Source organism: Gopherus evgoodei, chromosome 1 (assembly GCF_007399415.2).
Source record: "Gopherus evgoodei ecotype Sinaloan lineage chromosome 1, rGopEvg1_v1.p, whole genome shotgun sequence".
Classification (NCBI taxonomy): Eukaryota; Metazoa; Chordata; order Testudines; family Testudinidae; genus Gopherus; species Gopherus evgoodei.
The window spans coordinates 109,748,534-109,773,156 of NC_044322.1; the positions used below are offsets into that span (position 1 = coordinate 109,748,534).

General features: G+C 37.2%; 1 protein-coding gene across 1 annotated transcript in view; it reads left to right on the plus strand.

The window, feature by feature from the left end:
- Positions 1–22,358, plus strand: part of ATP11A (ATPase phospholipid transporting 11A) — a 183,812-nt gene extending 161,454 nt beyond the window's left edge. Inside the window, 6 exon segments of the mRNA XM_030568828.1 lie at positions 2,367–2,502; positions 8,394–8,459; positions 9,625–9,728; positions 13,387–13,552; positions 15,267–15,355; positions 22,278–22,358. Of these exon segments, the coding sequence (XP_030424688.1) occupies positions 2,367–2,502; positions 8,394–8,459; positions 9,625–9,728; positions 13,387–13,552; positions 15,267–15,344 (550 nt within the window). The 3' untranslated portion in view covers positions 15,345–15,355; positions 22,278–22,358.
- The last annotated feature ends 2,265 nt before the right edge of the window (positions 22,359–24,623 follow it).

Here is a 24,623-nt window from a genome sequence, read left to right on the forward strand (position 1 = left end):
AGCATGAAGGGAATCTTTAGCGCATCTGGCACGTAAATACCTTGCAACTCCAGCTACAACAGTGCCATGTGAACACCTGTTCTCCCTTTCAGACAACATTGTGAATAAGAAGTGGGCAGCATTATCGCCTGCAAATGTAAACAAACTTGTTTGAGCGATTGAACAAGAAGTAGGACTGAGTGGACTTGTAGGCTCTAAAGTTTCACCTTGTTTTATTTTTGAAAGCAGTTATTTTTTGTACATAATTCTACATTTGTAAGTTCAGTTGTCATGATAAAGAGATTGCACTACAGTACTTGTATTAGGTGAATTTAAAAATACCATTTTTTGGTTTTTGTACAGTGCAAATATAAAGTGAGCACTGTACACTTTGTATTCTGTGTTATAATTGAAATCAATATATTTGAAAATGTGGAAAACATCAAAAAATATTTAAATAAATGGTATTCTATTGTTTAACACTGTGATTATGATGAATATTTTTAATCACGGGACAGTCTATATATATATTTTCAATAGCTGTATAAACTCTCTAGATCATGTACAATCTTAGACAAAAGTTCAGACTTATAATAGAAAATTATTGCTCTACAGAGTGAAAAAATGTATTCATTTAGTATTGTTTAATGCCTCCATCTGTGGAGGACAGCAGATTTCTAGAAACAAAACACACTATATATCTGTGTATAATATTTTCTTTCGAGGGGAAAGAGACTGAGGGCTACAGTTTCTCCCTCCTTTTTCCTTAAATCTTTTCTTTGCTGGATCTAATTCCATCAGAGTTCCTTGTTTCTTGCAGAGGTGAGTGATGTTGGTATAGTCAAAGGTATCTTTTATGCAGCAACATGCTTTTCAAAAGAGACACCATGTGAAGAAGTTTCTTTGAAGCCCCATAAGCATATTGTTGCTGCTTGTTAATACCTCAAGCCTGCTTGCAATCTGCCATAGTGTTTCCCTGAAACATCCATCAGTTTTGCATGCCCCAAGATCCTTTTGCACGGGAAACCAAAATAGTCAATGGCAAAATGTTGACTAGCTTGCAGGACAATAATGCTAAAGCTATTTTAGATTACTCTTTGCTGCCAGTTGGATGACTGTCTCTGCCAATAAACTGCATTTGGCAGTCCACATTAGGATGAGTGCCTGGTTTGGATTGATGTAGCTGCAAAACCAGTGCCTTATTTTTTTTTAGAGTAATCATAGATGCCCAAGCATAAACTTGAAAAGTGTGATATGACTCCAGGTATTTATTTCACAGTTGGGTGAACTCTTAGATCCTAAGGGCAATATTACATACTGCTATTGAAAACTCATTTTTATTACACCTTACAATTTAAAAAAATACATTTTAAAAATGCTCATTTTGGAGAGTGACATTTTTGTTTGGCTTTTGAGAGCATAGCATATTTAATGCCCACTGATCTTCTAAACTTATTTTGTGAGTCAATAGCACAAAATTATTGTAGGCCACATGAGACATGATGCTATTTTAGCCATTTATAGTGATGGATTCTTTTGAACTAATTGCTGTTAAATGAATGGGGTAATTTACTCACAATGAAAAATAATTTAAGACAGTCCTGAGCCCATTTTTTTTAAAAGGTATTTGTGTGAAAATATTGATTGATATCATCAATGTTGGAAAGGAAGACCGTGTGCAAGTGTTTTTGTTTCCAAATACTGTTTACATCTTTATAATTCACATTTTTCATTTCAGTTTTGCTCTGACCCATTTTATGATAGGCCATGTCCCAATTTTCCATGTATGAGAATTAAACCAGTACCATTCAGATTCATATGTACTGTGAAAAATTTACAATAGCTGAACACTTTTGTCCAGCAAACAATCAATCACATTTTCTAAAGGAAAGCATTTTAGTAATACTCTTTATGTTAATATACTCTTTGATTCTGGTAAGCGTGACTCCACCTATGTTAACATCATTCCATATCGTAGTAAGAAGTTTGTCTTGTGCTCTTTTTGTTTACAAAGAGCACCATCTGGAAAAGAAAGCAAAGTCTCCAGAGACCTCTAGTGTTTCAATTTATTACATATCTTTTAGGTCCCTTCCTTGAAGAGATTGAAATCTAACTTGGACTGGTACAGTACAAATACAGAATTTACCATCAGAGTGGGAACTGGTAGAATTATAGTCAATGAGTAGTGGAGAAGGCTAGATAAAAGTTGTAGATCTTATGGAAAGACATGAATGTGGATCTGGTAGACACTTGTCACCTGGGAAATGTTTAATTGTTCCAAATACAATATTTTAAATATTTCTTTTCACAGAATAATTTGTTGAGTTCATATTTCTTGGATCTTTTTAGCATGCCAGTCTGAGTGCATATGTCTTCGTTTTATTCAGGGATATTGCCAAGAATGCTCTTCTGCGCTGGCGTGTATTTATTTATTGGACGTTCTTGGGACTGTTTGATGCTGTGGTATTTTTTTTTGGTGCCTATTTCTTGTTTGACAACACAACTGTGACCAGCAATGGACAGGTTAGTATTTAGTTTGATCAAAGTTAGACTTGGGAAATGAAGAAATTGTAACTTTTAAAATTCCACATGTTCAATTATCATTTACAGAGGCGTAATTCATTAAAAATAACCAACTATTGTCATAAAGGCTTCCTGCAGAGAGAACTGTTTTATGGGTGGCAGTGCGATAGTAGTGATATGTAACACTGTGTTTAACAGAAACAGAATTATTTAGCTAAAATACCATGTATCAGTAATCAGCATGTGGCTGCATACTACTTTGATGTTCGGGGTGTGGGGAAGGGAGTTTATAACCTGAACTCCAAATATCCGGTAAGAGTTTACATTACAACTTTGCTATTTCATAATTAACACCTACGGCATCAATATATTGATAATTTGACTCATTTAATTCATTTGTGCATATTTTGAGAAGATAGTCACTTGGATAGCCTTGTTATGGGCACCATGCAAGAGCCTAAATAGAACAGACTAGAATTAAATGTTTAACATTCATAAATTTTACATCATTTAAGACATTCTGTTTCTACTTATGGTACAGTGACATGAATATAAATTTTTAAGGGCCTTTTGCATTTTAGTTATTTACACATTAACATTTGTTGGTCTATTTTATTTGTATTGCTTTTTTTTTCTTTTTTGCTACTTGCTTCTCTTCCTAACCTCAGCTAATGACAACTAACACTCATATGGTAAGACTATTGTGGTTTTGTCATGATGTGCATTTCCTCTTTCCCTGTGCTTGAACTAAAGGACAGTTAAAATATTTCCTACAAATATTTTCATGACTTCGGTCCTTTTATAGAAATATTAGCAGTTGCTGCCTTTTTAGTTTCTTTAAAAATTGTTACAGCCAGGAAGTTGTATTAGAAAGACCATAATTTTTTGACAATATTAATGTTCTGCATTCCTTTGCATTTTGTTGTGTTTTCATCAGTGCTTCCCACTCATTTCTTTTGTCTTATTGAAAATCTCTACTCTAGGCGATTTATAATTTCTGACATTTCCACAACTTTAGAAAAGATTCACTGAATTACTGTGAGAATACAACAGTGTAATTTTTATACCCAATTTTAAGTGAAACATATCTGTCCAGAAATGTCAGATGTAATTCTGTGTTTACTAGAGAAGTAATATTTGAGTAGAATGTATATTATGACATCATGGAATGTAATAGACTAAACCACTGTGTGAGAAAAGACAGAAATCTTCTTTTTAAGTTTGCCTGTACATTGAAAGAATTACCTTTGGGCAGTGCAGTATGCTACAGTAGTTCTGTTTCTCCTGTAATTATGTTTTCAATCAATCTGATATTGAAAACTCTACATAGTTTCAATTTTTGGTAATCATAAAATTGTCTCTTTCACAGCTGTGGGAGTCGCATAGCCCCTTGTTGTTGCCAGATGCATTGATTCAGAGTCCATCTTTAATATTTTAGTTGAGTCTTCTTATGCAGATCAACCAGATTGTTTTTAACCATGTTCCCAAATCATATTAAAGCCTCATCCCAAAATGTTCAAAGTTGGGTGCTTAAGGTTAGGTACCTATATTAATGTTTTTAGGTACCTAAATAAGTAGCCTAATGACAGAGGTGCTGAGTATCCTGACTTCCATTTGAAGTCAAAATGTAAGGGAAGTTCAGCACCTTTTGAAACTCTGACCTTTTATTTCAGTGTTCAGCATGGATTTTGGGTGCCTGAAAATATTGGCTGTCAGGGATAAGTTATCACCTGAAACGTGGACACCAGCATCAACTCTAAACAATGACTGAGTATCCAGTATGTGCTAAGTGCCTCACAAAAGAAAGCTTTGAATGGCTTACAATATCTATTCAGTATCTCACAACAAGTCAGAGTCAAAAACAAGTGAAGGGGTGAGGAGAAACAAGTGTGACAGTCTCATGAAGCTACACTAGATGATCCACCTTAGGTTCCAAGTTGTTAAAACGGACAACTTCTAGGCTATTGCATCAAGAGGGTATTCTTTTTTTTTTTTTTCCAGCTTTTCACCTCAAACCTCTGCTGCTGCCAAGGCTATTAAAAATGCGAGGCAAGCTAATGTCCTTTACTGTAGTGAAAAGCTCCAGTGTGACAGGCCAGAGTATGACATGACATTCAGCTTAAAAATAAATCAGAAACCCAAAGCATCTAACTTTATTTAGAAATCTTATTGAAGGTCCACTACAATCTCTCAAGTGATATACTATTAGAATTTTGGGTGATCTTTATCAACCATCGTCTTTCATTTCTCTTGGCCAGCGGACCACAAAATGGCTGGCCCAGAGCAATTGCCTGACAAGCAAAATTCAGGTGTCCAAATTCTGTCAATAATAATAGTAGTCAATTTACTACAGCAGTTCCTAGATGTCCCAACTGAATTATGGACCTCATTGTGTTAGGTACTGTACAAACACAGAGTAGGGATGTTCCCCAAAGAGTTTGCAATCTAAACAGAGAAGGCCAAGAGTAAGGAAAGGAATGCAACATAGAAGCAGAGTGATCACAGGTGGTAAATGTCATATAACTTTCACTGTGTGTTTTGTGTGTGCTTGATTTGGTGTTTTGTTGTAGGATTTTTTTAAATTGTATTATTGGGGTCGGAAAAGTGGGGAAAAAGGCAGGAGGGAGGCTGGGTTAATAGGAGCCAGGGTGTGGGAAAGCCAAAAGAAGGGAATAGGGACATTGAAAGAAAAGAGGAGAAGAAGAGATGGGAGAGGTACGAGGGAAAGTTAGAGAGGATCATGGAGGACAGGGACAATGAGGTCAGAGGCAGAATGAAAGTGAGGGCCAAGAGGGTAGGAGCATATCATAGCAAATCAGCAAACAAAACACAATACTCAGAATTTCAGGTAAAATGTTCACCATCTGGGTTTGCTTTTACTGGGAATCTGGACTTGCCATCCCATAAAGTCTTCTAATTACTTGAAGATCTAATTGCTGGAAGAAAGTCAGCATGTGTTGGCATGACCCCCAAGTCCTGGGTTTCAGAGTCCAGCCTAGCCTCTCTAATCAAGAAGTGAACTGAATTTTTCGGAAGTGGCACACACAATAGTACAGCCATAACTATGACTATATCAAAATCAAGTTGATCACCAAAACAAAACCTCAGTAAATCAAAATCCTTCAGGTTGTACAGGTAAGAGGATTAAATGCATAAGATCTGACTAGTGAATGAAAAGTTTCTCACAGGTTTATATAAAGAAATTAGGTGACTGTGAAAGTCCTGATTATGGAGGAACAATCCCTTTAATATTTCAATCATTCATTAGTTTAATGTTTCTTGCACACAGATAAATTTGGATGAACTGTTGAAATGTATTGAATGTAAAAATACCAAGAAGTTAAAAATACAGAAGCAAGTGATCTTCATTTCAATGGAATTAACTTAAGCTAAATGAGAAATCAACACTGTGGGATAATATATGGTTGAAGGTATCCTTTGTAACTGAGATTCAGAATTTGATATTGGTATGATGAAGTTTGAGTCCTGGTCTATGTAAAATGAGTTGACGGTGTCTGTCTACTTTCTCATGGAGAGGTGTCCACATCACAGAAACTACTAGCACAGTTGGCACTGAGGCACCCTTGCTGGAAGCTTCAGTGGAGGCACAAAGGATCACCATGTGAAAAAGCGAAGCTGTCATCCCTGGAGGTGACACCATGTGTTGTCAACCCTTCAGATCAGTATTAAGTCAAATTGAGTGAGCTTTCACAGCTTCATATGTTCTATTGTTTATGCAACAACAATCGCTAAGGATAGTAATTTACACTTTTCATCAACACTAATAATAATTTCTGCAGAGAGCCTACCAGTCTGGAGTAAACGTGGTGAACGTCAAGGCCTGGGCGACTCCACACCTTTCTCTTCAACATGTAGTTGAGGAGATCCACTAGATCAAAGTATGGCTGGGAGGAAAGACTTTTTCTACCTAACTCTGTGCTCCTGCTAGTCTCTGCTCTGGTGCCTCTCATGTGTAACAGGTTACCTGCCTGATATCTGCTCAGGAAGTTGCCCAGAATCTTATGTTGTCTCTCTTCCCATTTGGTTTAGGATGAAAATCCAATGAAGTATAAGGGGCTGGCCAGGCCAGGCCTGTTCCAGTCACTGTAACACTCCATGCACAGTTTCAGTCCTCCAGTTATCACTAAAGCTGTAGGAGTACTACTGCAATAGTTCTTGTCTAATTGTGAACTAAAGATGATGGGCAGGTGGGGGGGCATGTTGCTGGTAGAGAGGACTTTGCCGGGCACCAAAAGCCTAGCAACCAACTCAGGAGGAGAGCTACAAACAAACAATGTAGCGAGATGCAGCCCAGATTCCAAACTGGTGGTTTCTTTCACAGGAAATCAATTTAAAAGACGCACCAAAATCTCTGTTAAACAAAATAGAAAACCTAGGATATTTTATCATAATACATGTTGTTCAGTCTATTAAAGTACATTATTTCAAGATTTATTTACCATAACTATAATTTCTGATAGTAGCTCAAATACCATGGTGAGGGACAATCTTATGAAAACCTAGAGATAAATAACTGAGTAGTGAATATGCATAATACTATGGATTTGACAGAATATTATTAATAATCATGTTATGTTACAGTAAAATGTAGAGGCCCAACTGAGATTGGGGTTTCGTTGTACTAGATAAAACACTTACTTATAAATTCTGCAAGGTAGAGACTTTCTAATACAAAAGGTCTTTTATTTCTCTTGGTGTAAAAGCCAAACTTATTTTGGTTGGTTGGTGTTGGTGTTGGTTTGGTTTTAAAGCTCTATGTTAAAGTTGGTATCTGAAATAAATGATTTATAGTATGTCTGAAGTTTACTTAAGTAACACCTAATCTCTATTACAAATACTAGTAATTGGAAAATATACATGCCAATTCTGTGTCTTGTTTTAATAAGGTAGAAGTCATATTTATCAATTGCAATACAATTCTATCCTAGTATAAAATAGCACATTTTTCATAAATCTTGGAAATGGAATGAAATGGAAAGAAATTGTAGCTCATTTAATCTTTGCATGTCTGCCCTTTCCTCATGCAACCAACCAGCGGCCTCTGGTGCAGCATGCTGGAAATCTACTGTCACTTCATTTGAATAAGAAACTTCAGCTCATCTGCTCCTGAGCTGTATGCTCTCTCTTACAGAGTAAGCAGCAGCTGCTCCCTCGTGTTTTGTCTGTGTTCGTTTCTCAGGTCCCCTTCACATCATTTTCCAGTTCTCTTCTCTGTGCCATCTATCTGAAGAATCTCAAGAGCATGAGATACTTCAGATATTGCATCATTATCACAGCTTTTAAAATGGATATATGTGTAGGTGTTAAAAGGTATGATGATGGTATCCTGAACCATAAATATTGTATGCTACATAAAGCAATGTTCATTTAGGGTAGTTGAGGTGATTTTATTTCAAGGTGCATGTAGTGAGGAATCAAAGGAAAAAATCTAGTATCAACTACTCAAAGATATTTAAAAAAAAAATCAGTGAAGTTTATACATACCTACGTTTCCATGATGGATATCCCATTCTTACTTGTCCTGTTACCAGCCTGATGCATTCATCAGTCTCCATGAAGACATGTGACTCCAAGAACTAGAGAGGAGGGAGGTCAGAAAGATGGCAGTTGAGAAGACTCTGAAGATAGCATCAGTGCTCTCATGGGAAACAGTACAGTGATACACTAACTGTGCTGCAGTTTTTCTTTACACAGAGAAAAGTACCAATGAGCTTTTGGGCTGAGTGTTCTGATTATGTGTATTTTGCTTGTGTGCAGTCTGAAATATGTGTGCATGAGCAAAATAAACTGATATCCAAATAGTTTGTCTTAGCTGGATCATGATACAATGAAATACATTACCTATAATGACTTTTGATCTTTTTTTATAGATGTTTGGAAACTGGACCTTTGGAACGCTGGTGTTTACTGTGCTAGTATTTACAGTTACATTGAAGGTCAGATATTCTATATTAATATTTCATCTACTGAGACTCTTTGGGATCCCCATCAATAACTACAGTTGTCCCCTATCCTGTTTACTAAAACCAACTCTCTCCATGTGGTATTTTGATATAATCCTACTTACGGAGAACTAAACACAGTTTCCTTTGGAGTTTGTTGATTCTGCTCCTGTCCAGAGCTGTTGGCATGTGAAGCTATAAAAAACTCTGTACATTGATTGAATCTGTGCAGGGTTACTGGCAGCTCGAAGGTGAAGGATTTAGCTGGAGTTCCACAGTTGGATCTTGACATGATATCACATTGTTACCAATGAATTGCCAGATTTTTCCTGTTTGTGGTTTGGTTTGGTTTTTTTAAGTTCAGCTTTTTAGGTTGGTATGGTGATGTTTCCCTTTTCAGATGCCTTATCAAAGTTGGTTTATGTTTAAATATACTGATTTCTTACATATTCTGTATAATGAAATGGAAATTTCTGTACAGAAATGCACATATGCTTATATTTTGTTTGGATTCTTTTTATAACTTTTTAGCCAGGGTATTCAAAATAGCTGGTTTTACTGAGTTCATTGTTGGAATACTTTCTCCAGTAGATTTTCACTGTCAAAAGAGAGAAACGTTGGGCGTTCATGACTTGTATTTCTATCATTCGATAAGTACAGCCTATTAGATTAAAAGAGAGCATCAATAATGAGCATCGCTATGTAATTATTTGTTATAAGGGAGGAGAGAATTCTTTTAATGGTTGAAGCAGTTTATAATTGCCAATTTTCAGTAATTATATATGTAAGTTTGTAACTGATATAAACTAGGACAGTTACAGCCTAATTATAAAGAGGAACAAGAGGGAGGACGGTGAAACAATCATTTGGGGCTGCGCTAGTAATATCTCAATGTTATAATTTCCTAATGAATAGTCAAGCCTTTGTCATGACATATACTGGATCTCAATACAGAACACAAAGATTAGTGCTTAGGTATGGGAACTTTCTTAACTATCATAGAAATAGAAAGGTATCGTTGTTCCCTACAGTTCTGCATAGAGTTCTCAGATTAATTCTTTAAATAGTTCATTGATTTTCTTTGTACCTCATCTCCTGTTGAGTCTTGTATCACTTCTAAAAAATAATATAAACACCAAGATGACCTGTTTTCTTTCAGCTTGCACTAGATACACACTACTGGACATGGATAAACCACTTTGTGATCTGGGGATCGCTGCTGTTCTACATTATCTTTTCCCTCCTCTGGGGAGGAATGATCTGGTAGGAACCTAGTGTGAATTGTATTGCAAAGGTTATTTTCACAAGCTTAAAATAAGTTTATATATTCAACTGTTTCTTTTTCCAAATAAAATTCATTTCAGCTTTTATCTGTACTATAATTTACAATATGAGTTACCAACTTAAACATGTCAGTCATGGCAATTAATGAATAGTTGGCTTTTCTTTAGGTTAATAGCTGCTAAAAATGTTCTTAAAGAAGAGAAGAGTAATAGCACTCAGACAGAGTCAATAAGCACCTGAGTTTCTGGTTGGTCTATTGTTTTAAGAAACCAAAAACTCTATTTTTAATAAAGGCTTAAGTACATATTGAAGAGGTCCCCTATTGTGCTAATATACATACTGCAGTACATTTTCTACTCATTTGTAAAATGAGTTCATGTTAAAAGGTAAGGAGTTATGTTGAATTTCAGACACTAGCTAAATGTGTTAGTAATACTACATTTGTTATGATAGCTAAATATTCCTGCTGTTCATTAGATGTGAATAACATTTTAGCAAATGTTTTTCCTTTCTGTCGCCTTTTCTTAAAATATATATATTATTATTGCAGAATTTGTGCACCACCTACTGGAACTTTTGTTACCTTATTTGTGTATTTTTATGAATACATTCTGGCAAGATTTAATATCCACCCCAGCAAGGAAAATGGAAAGGAAAATTCATATTACAAAACTATTGGATGTATATAGGAGAGAATGTTTGTCAAGAGACTTGTCTGGTTTCATGCTTTTGGCTGCAAACAGATGAGAAAGGCGTATGGCTTTAGATAATACTTTTTAAAAGCTATAAAATGGCTCAAGCTTTATCCACATTTAAATTTTAACAGGATTAAATCAGTTTTTATATAATTGAAAAATCACTATCAATTTAATTACATTATTAAAATTTGTGGGGAGGAGAATAAACATGCATGTTATAAATATCTTGATTCTCATTCTCCACCCACATACTTCCTATGGGATTCCCATGCCCAATGAACTTTTGACTACCTTCTGGATGGGCAAAGTGTGTCATTTATCTCCAACACATGCACATTCTGACCCTCTAACTCCTTTGTTTTCTTAACTGAGTGAGCCAGCTGGTTCCCCTTGCAATCTATAAATGGAGAAGGGAACTGTTGCTAGCTTGTATCTTGCATACCAATTTGGGGCCGGAAAAGCTGGGAAGGGAGGTCTGCTTCCCTCTACCCCTAGATCAGGAAGAATCTTCTGGGAGGCAGCCTATCCAGTTCTTATTTCTGCAAAAGCAGGGCTAAAGGTTCCTGTTGGCCCTGTTCCTCCCTTTTGAACTGGGTCTATGTGACTGAGTTCAGGGCCAGCTCCACCGTTTTTGACGCCCCAAGCAGTGAAAAAAAAAGAAGCCACGACTGACGGCACGCTGCCTCCGCTTTGTTCTTCATCGGCAATTTGGTGGCAGGTCCTTCCCTCCAAGAGGGACCCGCCATCAAAGAGCCGGACAGGCTGCCCTTTGCGTTGGCCACTCCAGGCACCTGCTTGCTGCACTGATGCCTGGAGCCAGCCCTGACTGAGGTTCCCCATGTTAATGACCTGGATGTAGAAATAGAAGGCAAATTTGCAGATGATACATAGCTGAGAGAGGGGTTGCCAACACTTTGGAGAATGGAGCTAAAATTCAGAGGGATCTTGATAAACTGAAGAACTGGGCAATAGACAACAAAATGAAATTCAAAAAAGATAAATGTAAGGTGCTACACTTAGGGAAAAAAAACATGCGGAATGGGGGATAACTGGCTTGGCATCAGCACTGCTAAGAAGGATCTGGGAGTTGTGGTGGGTCACAACCTCAACAGGAGTCAGCAATGTGTTACTGTTGCAAAAAAAGCAAATGCAATTTTAGATTGCATTAACAGAGGCATAGCTTGCAAGTCATGGGAGATTAGGCCTCAGCTGGAATACTGTGTCCGATTTTGGTCACCAATGTATAGAAAGGATGTAGAAAAATTGGAAAGGATCCAGAGGCGAGCGATAAAGATGATCAAAGGGATGAAATGCACGCCATATGAGCAAAGGCTGAAGGGACTGGGAATATTCTGTTTGGAAAAAAAGAGATTGTGGGAGGGGACATGATAGCAGTCTTCAAATACTGGAAAGGCTGCCATAAAAAAGACAGGAAAAAGCTGTTCTTTCTTGCCCCAGAGGGCAGGACATGAGGCAATGGGTTCAAACTACAGCATAGCAGATTTTGAGTAAATCTCAGGGGGAACTTTCTAACTGTAAGAATGGTAGGACAAAGGAACAGGCTGCCTAGGGAGGTAGTGGGAGCTCCTTCACTGGAGGTTTTCAGAAGAAGGCTGGATCGCCATCTGCCATGGATGTCCCTTTAACCTTTGTTGATAAAAGTGACAATTGTTTCTTAGTCACCATATGATCATGGCCATGCACAAATGGAGGTACAAAGAATGAGTCTGTGAGGGCAGCAGAGAAAATGAATGTATTGGGGAGTTGGACAAGGAAATATGTAGAGTCTAGGGATGTAGAAGGCATGAGATGGCTGTGGGAGGAATGTGGGAGGCAGCAGACAGACTGCAGAGGAATGCAGGAGAATGTGATGAGGAGGAGACTGAGGAGAAAGAGGGGAAATATGGGAGGCAAATGAATGTAGGGAATAGATAGGGTACAGGACCATACAGGAAGAATAAGAATGTGGCTGTTCCCTAGCCTTTCAAAGGAGGGAAGGGGATAGAAAGGCATGTTTTCCACGCACCAGCAGATAGATGAGGGTAAGTGGAGCCCTCTCCGATTAGTGAACAGGGAGGTTGAATTTTGACCCTGAGATAACATACAAGTTGTGGAGGGGAGGTGTTCTTCCCCCTAGAGATGAAAAAAATCAAAAGGCATGTGAAAATGTTATATGTTTTTTTTATCCTAATTTTTAAGCCAATCATGAGTGGGGTCTTTTGGAGGCATTAGGGTCTGACTTATGATTTTTGAACATTTGGAGTTGGCAATGTTGAGGATGAGACTGGAACATTTGGAGAGGGAAGGGAGACCTGTTGAGTATCCCAGACCACGTCTATTCTGTGGTTAATTTGGGGGCTGGAGTTGCTGATAATCATTCTCCTTCAATGGCCAGAGAGAGAATGATTTAGGCTAAAATATTGTACAAACTACAGTGGTTTTGACACTAAGGGCTTGTCTATACTTACCGGGGGACCCGCTAAATCGACCACAGATCACTATCCTGTTAACTCCTCTACTCCACCACACTGAGAAGAGTAAGTGGAGTCAACAGGAGAGCATCTCCCATCAACATCGCGTAGTGTGGACCCCGCAGTAAGTAGATCTAAGATATGTCAACTTGAGTTACACTATTCACATAACTCAAATCGCGTAGCTTAGATCCACTTTTCCCGATAGTGTAGACAAGGCCTAAGCCAGGCAAAAGGTGGAGGCCATTCGAACTAAGCTTGTCTGAGTTTTCTGGTTTGTATGAATGTGAAATATGAAGTGAAACACCAATGGATGAACTCCCACAAACTGAAAAGTGAACTCTGTGCAAATTGGAAACCGTTTCACACAACTCCGCTACTCCAGTTTTTATATTTAACAATGTTGGGAATTTTTTTCTTAGATGGTCCATTGAGGTTTAATTTCTTTTTTTTTCTTTTTCCCACTAGGCCTTTTCTCAATTATCAGAGGATGTACTATGTTTTCATGCAGATGCTGTCAAGTGGTCCTGCATGGCTGGGTATCATTTTGCTCATAACTGTCAGCCTTCTTCCAGATGTACTCAAGAAGGTTTTATGCAGACAGTTGTGGCCCACAGCAACGGAAAGAACCCAGGTAAAAAATATCTATCTTAGTAGATTTAGTGATATTTACTATGAAAAGTTAGAGCCCTCTAGCATTTTAGAAGCAATAAATTGAGAGAATAGAAATCATGTTTGTTTAGTGATAAGTTTGTGTTAGTCATTTTCTGCAGTGTTGAAATTTCACTAAGAGAGCTTTTTGATCAACTCTTCATAAATTATAAGACTGTTGAGAAATAGTTGATAGTACTGATCCAGGCAGTTCATTACAGGTATATACAGTGGAAAACCATGTAAAGGCATTTCCTGAGCACAAAATAATGCCAATAGCAAGAAGGCAAGTTTTTTGTAACCAAATCCAAAGTAACTCTGCAAAAGAAGTTCCACTCCAATATCAAGAGAAGACTATAGGAATGTTTGTTTGTTTAATCCAGGATTTGTAAATTTAAAGATTAATATGCATATGATGACTAAGTAGTTTAATACTGCTAAAATATCACGTTATGTGACCCATGTAATCTAATCATTTCCTTGGAAACTATATTACTCTTGTTTGCTGTCACTGGTGAGACTGTGGCTTTTACAAAAATTCATGTATTTAAACCAGTTGTTCTCAACATATTTACCATTTTGGGCCACATATGCAGCTCTCTCTCTTGTGTGGGCTGCATCCATACAATATATATACTACTCGTATAATGCAAAGGATATCACATGGGCCGCAGCTGTGTGATAATTGGGCTGCAAGTGGCCTGCGGGCCATGGGTTGAGAACCACTGATTTAAATATTACTAATTCATAATGCTGTTAGCTCTTTTCATCTGTAGTTAAACTTATCTTTATTTTTGTTTCTTTCAATACTCTTTCTAGAATTAATAGTCACATATATGAGATGCATATATTCACAATATACTAAATTACAAACACACTGACATGCACTGTAGTCACATCATTGAAAGACGAGCCTGTTTTCAGATCTCTACTTTCCCCATTCCTTTGATCAGCCAATAGGAGAAACTATTCTAGAGTGTCAGTGCAAAATTCGCTTACTGATGAATGAGAATGGAGCCAAACTCAGGTTGTTTGGATGATAGCCCACAGCACTACTGCCGAGGGTCATCAGGCCAGTTCCAACCTTAAAACTCTCATATCTGAAAGGCAACTCTCAATGCCATTAGTCTGCATTCCCTGTATGTATAAAACTATAACTGACCCATTTCAAAAGGAAAACCAAGCTTGTAGGAACAGCAGAATATTGGAACAAGATTTCTGCACAGATCAGAGTGTAGCATTTTTCCGTTTGGACCTTTGAAGATAGGACTCTTCGGTACATGACTGCTACTTACAGAAGCTCACTATATCATCAATTCTCTGATCTCTATGTAGGCTGTAGGTGCTCGGGCTAAAAACACTAAGGAGAGAGCATGAGGATGGGTTATAAAACAAAGTAAAAAGAGGGTGGGGGGGATGATGTATATCTAATGGCATTTCTCATTATGTGTTAATGTTGGAAAAGGAACCAGCTAGAAAGCAGAGTGTGGGCTTAACACTGGCAATGTTCATTTTTAATAAGTTCTAATATCACTAGAAAATCTTTAGCTTTTAACCAGATTTATCCCTTGTATTTCTTTCTTCTCTCTCTCTCTTTCCTCCTATCTTCCAACCTGCTTTTGCCTAAATAACCACTACCTTGCTTTAAACATACATGATGTGCACGATTACTTCCTACAATCTTCTGGGGAAATCAGACTAAACATCAGTGCCTTTCTGTTGAGCAGTCCACCATCTTTATGCTTTCTCAGACTTCAAGCAGTCTAAGTTTCTAATGGAATAAAAGGTGATTTTTTTTTCTGCCTTTCTGCATGCTTGGCCATTTCATTCAAAAGACAGTAGAAAGCTTAATTATCATCAAAACCTGTTTACTGTTATCATTGTCTCCACTTCTGACTCACATATAAACTACTATACTTCAGAGAAAAATACTTTTCAGAATAGCTTTTTCCTCCTCATGTTTATCCTAAAGTGTTTACATATCATTAGTGGTAATCTGAGTCATCTTTGTCATAAAAAGAACAGGAGTACTTGTGGCACCTTAGAAACTAATACATTTATTTGAGCATAAGCTTTCATGGGCTACAGCAATGTTACAACAAAAAAACTTCAAAAAAAGACTCCAATGAGAGACTGCTGAATTGGAATTAATTTGCAAAATGGACACCATTAAATTAGGCTTGAATAAAGACCGGGAATGAATGGGTCATTACACAAAGTAAAACTATTTCCCCATGTTTATCTCCCTCTCTCTTCTCCCCCCCCACCGTTCCTCACAACTGCTTGTCAGCTGCTGCAAATGGACCATTTTAATTTACCAGTACAAAAAGGTTTTTTTCTCCTGCTGGTAATAGCTCACCTTAACTGGTCATTCTTGTTAGAGTGTGTATGGTAACACTCATTGTTTTATGTTCTCTGTGTGTATGTGTGTGTGTATATATCTTCCTACTGTATTTTCCACTGCATGCATCCGATGAAGTGGGCTGTAGCCCATGAAAGCTTATGCTCAAATAAATTTGTTAGTCTCTAAGGTGCCACAAGTACTCCTGTTCTTTTTGCGGATACAGACTAACATGGCTGCTACTCTGAAACTGATCTTTGTCACAGTCATTCAGATTTTATGCAGTATTATTTCTGCTTCAGGAATCAAAGATCTGTGACTGTTTCCCTCCTTTCTGAAGCACCGATGTTTCTGTAGATGAATGCACATAGTGCTTGCATTGTAACTGACTAAGTTGACTCTTCACCACGCAAAGAAGTGATGAAGCCCTTAGGCAAGATGATATTGGTTTTACCATTATTTCTAACTTAATACAGAAATGATGGTATTAAGCCATTTAACGGCTCTTTTGTAATGTGTCTACTTCACTACCGTGGTGAAAAATGCTGCAACTCTGATCATTTGTTCTGCAGCCATTATTTCCAGCAAACATATTTCATTTTTTAAAGGAAATTTTCCTTGTATTCTATTTCATGAAATCTTATGCTGCTTTCTAGAAAGAAAAAAGAATCTATAAGATCAGAAACAACTATTGAATTCAAAATATTTAAATTAACAAAAATGTAGGAAGTAGACTAGTGAAAAATGCCCTTTTATAGAACAATTTAAGGTGAAATCATGTCCGCATTAAAGTCAATAGCAAAGCTCTCATGGACTTCAGTGGGGACAGTCTCTATTACAGATTTCATATTCATATATTCTGACTGACCGGCATAATAAATAGAATTTTTTTTAAAGTTGTAATTTAAAAATGAGTTGTTGCATAAGTCACAGGGAGGACATATGAAATTAATTTCGAAGTTCAAATTTTTGGCTAAAATTCTCTTCGAAATATACTAGAATTGGTTTGAACTAGCAGCTTGAACAGCAATGATTTTTAGTTTTTGCATCCCTTAAAATGATAAAGCCTTCTTTAAAATACAGTTTAGAGGGCTTCTGCAACAGCTGAAAATATAGGGAATCAATTGTGGCTCTATTTCTAACCTAGAGATTATTTGTGTGGGTGAGCAGCTATTTACCATCCATTACCATTAAAAAACGTCATTTAAAGTCTGTCACTGTTTGAAGTTCAATACGAGAGGGGTGTTGTTTATGCTAGCTACCTTCCTTCACTGGGATAAAACAATCAATACTTCTGCAAAAGCTTTGGAGGAATCTATTGCTATGAGTAACTTTAGGCACCTCTCAGACAAGTAAGCTCAATAATTACAGTGAGACTACTTGCCTGTGTGAGGCAAGCTGAATTTGGCCCTTTAATTTGAAATTACACGTGTATGGTGTTTTTCTCTGTTATCTATCATACACTGTGGTCCTGTGTTATACGCAAACTGCATTAATTTATTTCATTTCCACTACCATTATTCCTTCTTCCCTCTAACTAACAGCAGAAATGTCTAATATCTGGCAACATTCATTTGAAAAATGCAAAAGCTCTTCGTCCCACTTTTTATTCGCTCTGTAATTTTACATTTTAACCCATTTAAAAAAACACCTTTTCCCTTCCATTTGGTTGCTGACAGATATTTTCTCTTTAGTATTTTGCTTCAGTCCCAATCTCAGGTCATCCACCTTGTTATGAAATCTTTGCCCTTTGTTGTTTCTAGAGGAGCCAAAATGGTACTTTGCTTTAGAAAGGAATAATGAGGACTCTACATACTTCCACTTTCCTATGAGTATAGCCTGTTGAACTAGAGTGTTTATATTATGTCAGTGACCAATAAACTATTATCTTTGTCGAGTTGTTGGCTTCTTCCCTTTTGAGAAAAAAAAGAGGACAAGATTCTGCCTTTGAAGAACTTGAATCACATGACAACTACTGATCCTTTCCCTGTATCGGAACGAGTAGTCTTCAAGTTGACCTCCTGTAGCACCAACCCTCATCAGTTTCAAGTGCAACTGCCTACTTCTTCAGTACAGAATCATTCTGCAAAGTAGTAAAGGGGACCATTTGCTCCTTAATTTTGGTGGCCGAGCACTTGGAGCTGACATCTCATAAATAAGGCTACAATTTTTGTCACAGAGGTCGTGGAAGTCACAGAATCCATGATTTCCAGGGGCCTCCATGACTTCAGCATGCGGCGGCTGGGAGCTACGGGATTTGTCTTGAGTTCTAAGCTGCTGCAGGTGGTTGGGGTATCCTGCAGCTCCTGAGCAGCGGGAGTCCCTGGGAGCGCCTGGTCATCAGAGCCACGGGTGACAGGGGAACTCCCTCAGCTCCTGGCCACCATGGATGGTGGGGGGACCCCACAGCTCCAGCTGGAGTCCCTGCAGCTGTCCTGCCGCCGCAGATAGTGTGGGGACTCCGCAGATCCCCATTTTGTCACCGATGTTTTTAGTAAAAGTCATGGACAGATCATTGGCTTCCATGAAGTTTTCTTTATTACCCGTGACCTGTCCGTGACTTTTTCTAAAAATATCCATGACAAAATCTTAGCCTTACTCATAAATAAATATTCTACCAGCATAGCTAATAGCCTTGTTCCAGGACAGTTTTGACATTCTTATAGGCACTGTGCTCTCAAGTCATTTGATTGTGTCATAAGGAAATCTCTTGTTAGTACAAAGAATTTTTTCTGCTGTAATTAATAGTCAAAAGAGTGCAGGAGAACATATACACATTACTAGTTAGTTATGGTACGCTGTATAGATCTCTGAGAGAGTGATTAGTATTTTATCAGTGGAGTTCAGAATGGGATTAAAGCCATTCTGAGTGGGCAGTATGGCTCAAGGAATTAACCCCAGGATTAGGAATATACATTTTGATTTAAACCCAACTTTTAAAAAAATCTATATTGGAAAATTTGTTGCTTTATATGACCTTGATACAACAGTCAGATTTTTATTCTTTATATCTTGAGCAATTCACTCATTTCCCTCATGTATTCAGCAGTAGTCTCAGTGTTTTTCCTCATCCTTGCAGAAGAATATGAAACATAAAGCAACTCTAAATGCACTGGCGAACAGCGATGGGCCACTTCTTGAAGGAACTCTTTCAGCTTCCGAGGCATAATTAGATCAATGCTAGGTAACAGTATTGCACATGTTGCCAGTTTGAAGTCATTTTTATTGGTGTGCTGTGCTATTTACAACTAAAACTATTTCCTCCAGAGTTTTTGTTGTGCCTTACCAGTTTTGAGATATAATATCATGACCATTTTCTTGGATATCCAAGTTTTTGTATGATGTATGTCATATCACAGGTAAAGTCTTTTTGTCTCAGACACAAGTGTTGTATGACAATTGCTTTTATATTTATAAACTACTTGTTCTCAGGCTATATCTTGGGTGCTGAATACATAGTATACAGAGAAACAATACTTATCCATTAGCAGTTTATTCGTCATAGCCCAGGTTCTTCTCAGACACGTGTATAGACCAGATACAGACAAAACAAGATGTTAGACATACAGAGTCTTAAAAATGCTCTAAGTATTACTGAAAACTCAAACATGGAGCTCCATGTATTATGTCTCTTGTATGATATATATTCTTGGATGAAAAACTGCATTAGAATGGCATAAAGATTGAAAGTACATAGCAGTAATTTTATGGTAAAAAAATTCACACGGGGATTTTGTAATTATCTCAAAAATAGGCATTATAAACCCAGAAAATTTGGAGTTTAACATGTTTTGATTTCTCTTAAGTTTAAAGTTAAGGTACAGAAAAGCATAGTTAAAGCACAGGAAGAACCTTAATTCTGCCCTGTAGTGACGCTATGCAATAACAATATAGTTACAATTAATGCATTATTCTAGTGCAGGGGTCAGCAGCCTTTCAGAAGTGGTATACCGAGTCTTCATTTATTAGCTCTAATTTAAGGTTTTGCGTGCCAGTAATACATTTTAATGTTTTTTAGAAGGTCTCTTTCTATAAGTCTATAATATATAATTAAACTATTGTTGTATGTAAAGTAAATAAGGTTTTTAAAATGTTTAAGAAGCTTAATCTAAAATTAAATTAAAATGCAGAGCCCCCTGGACCGGTGGCCGGGACCCAGGCAGTGTGAGTGCCACTGAAAATCAGCTCACGTGCCACCTTTGGCACATGTGCTATAGGTTGTCTGCCCCTGTTCTAGTGTCTGAGGTCCCTGATTAGATTAAACTGCTTTTCAGGGTTTTTTTCCTCTCCTGGTGTCACTACAGAAGTCACCATGGGGAACCTGTGAGGGGGGTCAGGAAGGGTGAGTGGAAATATAGAGGGTGAAGTGGTGTTCATTGGTCTTCAAGGATAGTTGTGGGAGAGAGTGTTATGTATGAGAAGGATCTTGTTTTGAGGAGACCAGGGCTATGTATCAAGCAGGGACCTGGAGTGAGGACAGAATTCCTGTGTGCCCAGGGCCAGTGTTTTTTCCCATGGTACTACTGAAAAAGCAGCATAGGGCATGAGCTCTTCAAGCACAAAGACATTGAGACTCAGCACCTGGGTCTCCAGTGTCTCCAGTCTCATTAATACCAGCTGTCTTACCCAAACAAACTCCCACCTGGACCCATCCATATACCTTGCTTCCTACTTTACCTCTTCCCATGGTCACCTCACCATTTCCTGGCACCAGAAAACAGTGTGGGTAATCAAGGGGAGGTCAGAGTGACAGTGTGTGAAGAGAGTGATAGCAGTGTGGGGGAGCCAAGGGAAGTGGGCTGGTGGGGTGGGGGGCGGAGTCAGCTGTGTTTTTAGATATCTTGTAGGACTGCAGAACAAAAAACAGGTGCTTTATACCATTCTTAGGAGAGTTTCCAAATTTTGCACTGTGGACACGCACATAACTTGTTTCTAGCCCTGGACGATCTCAAAATAGACCTTGAGCTCATGACATTTTATGTATAGAAGAACACATCATTTTTAGAGGTATTTAGGGTAACTGGCTTTGTGGGCTGAGGGATATAAAATATAGTTCCTGTACACCTTTTTTTTTTAAATCCTTTAAAAACATTTATAAAATGATTTCCCATAAGATGCAATGTATACTTATCTGGTTTTTTCCTTTTTAATTAGTGCCTGTATTTGGTCTATATATGTTAAAAAGATTCTGGGCTATATTAAATACCCCTCTGCTGAATAATTCCCTGTATTTGTCTCACCATTTGTCTTCAGAGAGTGATTATACTGTGGAATTAAAAAGAGACCCTTATTGCTGCCCTTGAGCCTATACAAGTAGTATTTGAGGAATGTGATTGTTATGAAAGTAATAATGTCTCAGGCAGCTTTTATAAACAGAAAGGGGGTGAACTGACTAACATTGATGTTTTTTACCTCCTTTTGCCAGAGGTAGGTTTTATTAATGATTTATTTATTTATTAATGGTTTATTCATTACTCTTGAGAAAGTGACTGATCGCATTGGCTTGAATAATACTTCAGGTTTATTTTCCTCTCTATCATATAGCTTCTTTACCCCATAAATATTAGTTATATGTGCATTTGCAGAGGAGAACAGACCACTGCTTTGGGAAGGCCCGAAGCAAATCTCCCCTCAGTCAGTGCATGTGTACTTCAGTCTCGTCATGCAATGCTGCTATTATTGTAGTCCTGAGTATTTCCTGGGTAGATATTACCCGTTGTGCTAGGTTTTGGGTGATTTTGTAGCATAGATAAATGTTAATAGAAGATTAGGCTAAGATAATATTGTGATGTGTGGTATAAATTGCCTTAATAGATCCATATGTAACCCAAGCAAGATCTGAATTTAGATCTGCAGAAGTAAAGAGCTAGTGCATTTAACCCCACTGTGCATTCTCATCAATTAACATAAACTAGTTGAGGAGAATTCTCTCTCTTTGGAAATGCTGGACAAAATATATGAAATTATTCTGGCCTTTTTAAAATTCCTGCACACTGATAAAAGGTCAAGGATTAAAAGATATTTAAAGCAATATAGCAAAATATAATGTAAACTAGTAATAATTCTCAAATTGAAAATGATCCTTCTAACCCATACTCTGTTCTTTAATGAGCACATTTTGAACTTCATGTATGAAGAATAGCTGGCTCTCTAATCTTTAAGTCTAATGTAAAATTAATCATGTAAAAATTGGCTGATTGCTCATCACTTTGGGATTGCGTCTTTGATTGAAACAAACAAGCCAGACAGTGGTGCTCTTTTGAGCAGTATGTGTGTGCCAAAGGCATAGTGCCTCTCTGAAATTTTTTTAGGATATTTAGCTATTTTATTGTCCACTTACTGTGTATTATTTCTGTTTTCTTGACAGATTATGTCCAGGCACTGTCGGGACCACACTTCAGAATTCACACCTCTTGCCTCTCTGAAAAACCCAAGATATAGGAGCAATGACTGCAGCAATTCCCCAGCCAGGAGATCTAATTCTCATTCTAAAAAAAGGATGTTTACACACTGGAAAGGCAATGATTATTCAATACTTCCATCTATCTTTGGCTATTCAAATAACCGTTGCAATTCCAGTGCAAGATACTGCTACAGTGGGTCAGGTTTGGAAACATCTGTATGACAGATCACCAATTCAAGGCTTTAAGAACTGCATTTTTCTTTCTTTTTTGCAAAAACAGGAAACATGTCACAGAACTGTACTACAATACACTTGGGTTTTCCTGTCTGAAATAATGTTCAGACAAATAGGATCAAGAGCTAGAAGTATGAATCTTTCCAGGCCTGTTGGCCCCTTTTTTATGTTTTGAACTGCTGCAGCAATGAACAATCCGCACAGTCTGGTACTGTGAGACTGATAGCACTAGAAATTCTCTTCATGCTGTGTCAAGATGTTTGTGCGTTTGTTGCTTCTGTTGTCATTAGTCATTTTCTGTATTACTTGAAGTGTATAGTTTAAGTCAATGACCTACATTTTGAGATCAACAGTTTCAATTTTCAGCCAGAAGCAATGACCTCAGATAACTCCACTGAAAGTCACTTAAAGAATATTTAACAAGTGCTGCTTCTGATTTTCCTCTGTACTTTTTTCTTTCTTTGCTCTTTCTGTAGAACAAACTGAGCAAATCTGCGCAAATCTACTTTCAGGAAACACTCTCTACTATTCACTTCCTTGTAAGTGACCAAATCAGGGCTACTATGATTTTAAGTTAGTTTCCCCTGTAGAAAGGTAGACAAAATACATTTTGCTTAGACTAGATACACACCATATGGAGTCAAGCTGGCTGTCAAATATATAAAACCATCATTATTGATATTTACTCAGTTACTGAATTTAAGACTTTAGCCTAAAATGTCTGAATTTAAGAATAAATTAACCAGTGCTCCTATCACCTAGCTACCTCTCCGGAAAAGTGTATGTGCATGATTCTAAAGTATAAATATTAGAAAGGATTGATGGGTTAAGCTTTTTCCTGTCAATGATAGGAAATTGGTTATGAAAAACTATCTTTTATGCTACTCAGATAGGATTTTTTTAATATCTCCATTTTTGTCTTTGATTCTTATTTTAACTTAATGGCTAATGGATCCACTATATGTATCTTATTATGAAGAAGCCAGTATACGTTTGTTAGTCTTTTGAGACGTAACCACTAGATGGCATGTGTCTGTTACTGTGGGTTAAAACATATTTCTGGTAGAAATGAGTCTGACTACAAGATGTATGAATTATTTAAAGCATTACAGCCAGCTTGTGCTTCCAGTCTCTCTGCAGCATTAATTTTACCTTGCACTGGTTTTACTTAGATACGTACTTGCTTGTTTTTTGTCCAGTGTTTTATTTGGGGTGTAAAAATGCCTCAAGGTTTAATCTAACACTGATCAATTTTAATGTACCCATAGTAAATAACAGATTAATAAGCATTTCCATGAATGCTTCTGGCAGGCCATTAGTTAAAAGTTTATTTCTAAATAGAAACTTAGTTTTTGGGATGAGAGCTGCTGCCTTTATTAGAAATATTGGCCAAGGCATTGTTTGCAGACTTTGTAATGCTGTAGGTAAGGGGGGAAAGGGGAGGCTTTCATTTTTGTGTAAAAAACTTAGAAGTACATGTTTTTTAAAATAAAAGTAAAATCAATTCACTAGGAAACGTTTCACACAAACATTTCCAATGAACTCTTCGTAAGAACCAGTGACCTACTGTTAAGAAACACTGGGAAAAACACCTAGAATTTTTAAAAAGTGAATTGTGAAAACTTTATCATACCAAAGATTAGAGAGAAGTCTGACAACCTCATTCATTGTCCTAAAGAATGATATTAGGACATCTCTACCATTTAATATGTAGCAGTTTTCGGTTTCAAACAATGCCATCATATTGGTCACATACTGTAATATTAATAAATATAAATATATTTATATTTGCCATTGCATACTTGAACGTCGGTCAGTTAGAACTGTCCCCTACATAAAACACTGGTGTATATATTTTTTAAATAATCTTATATGGGTATACGTTTTATACCAGTAGTAGTGACAAATTTCCTGTGTGCAGTTAACAAATTATTTGTAATGTATTTTTTAGAAATCTTAAAATTGCCTTTGCACTGAAATATTTTTCATACTGTAGCTATTTATAGATCTGGTTTATGCATTCATCTGTTAACACACCATTTTTATTATTTTTAAATATCTGTTTTGAAGTCTCTT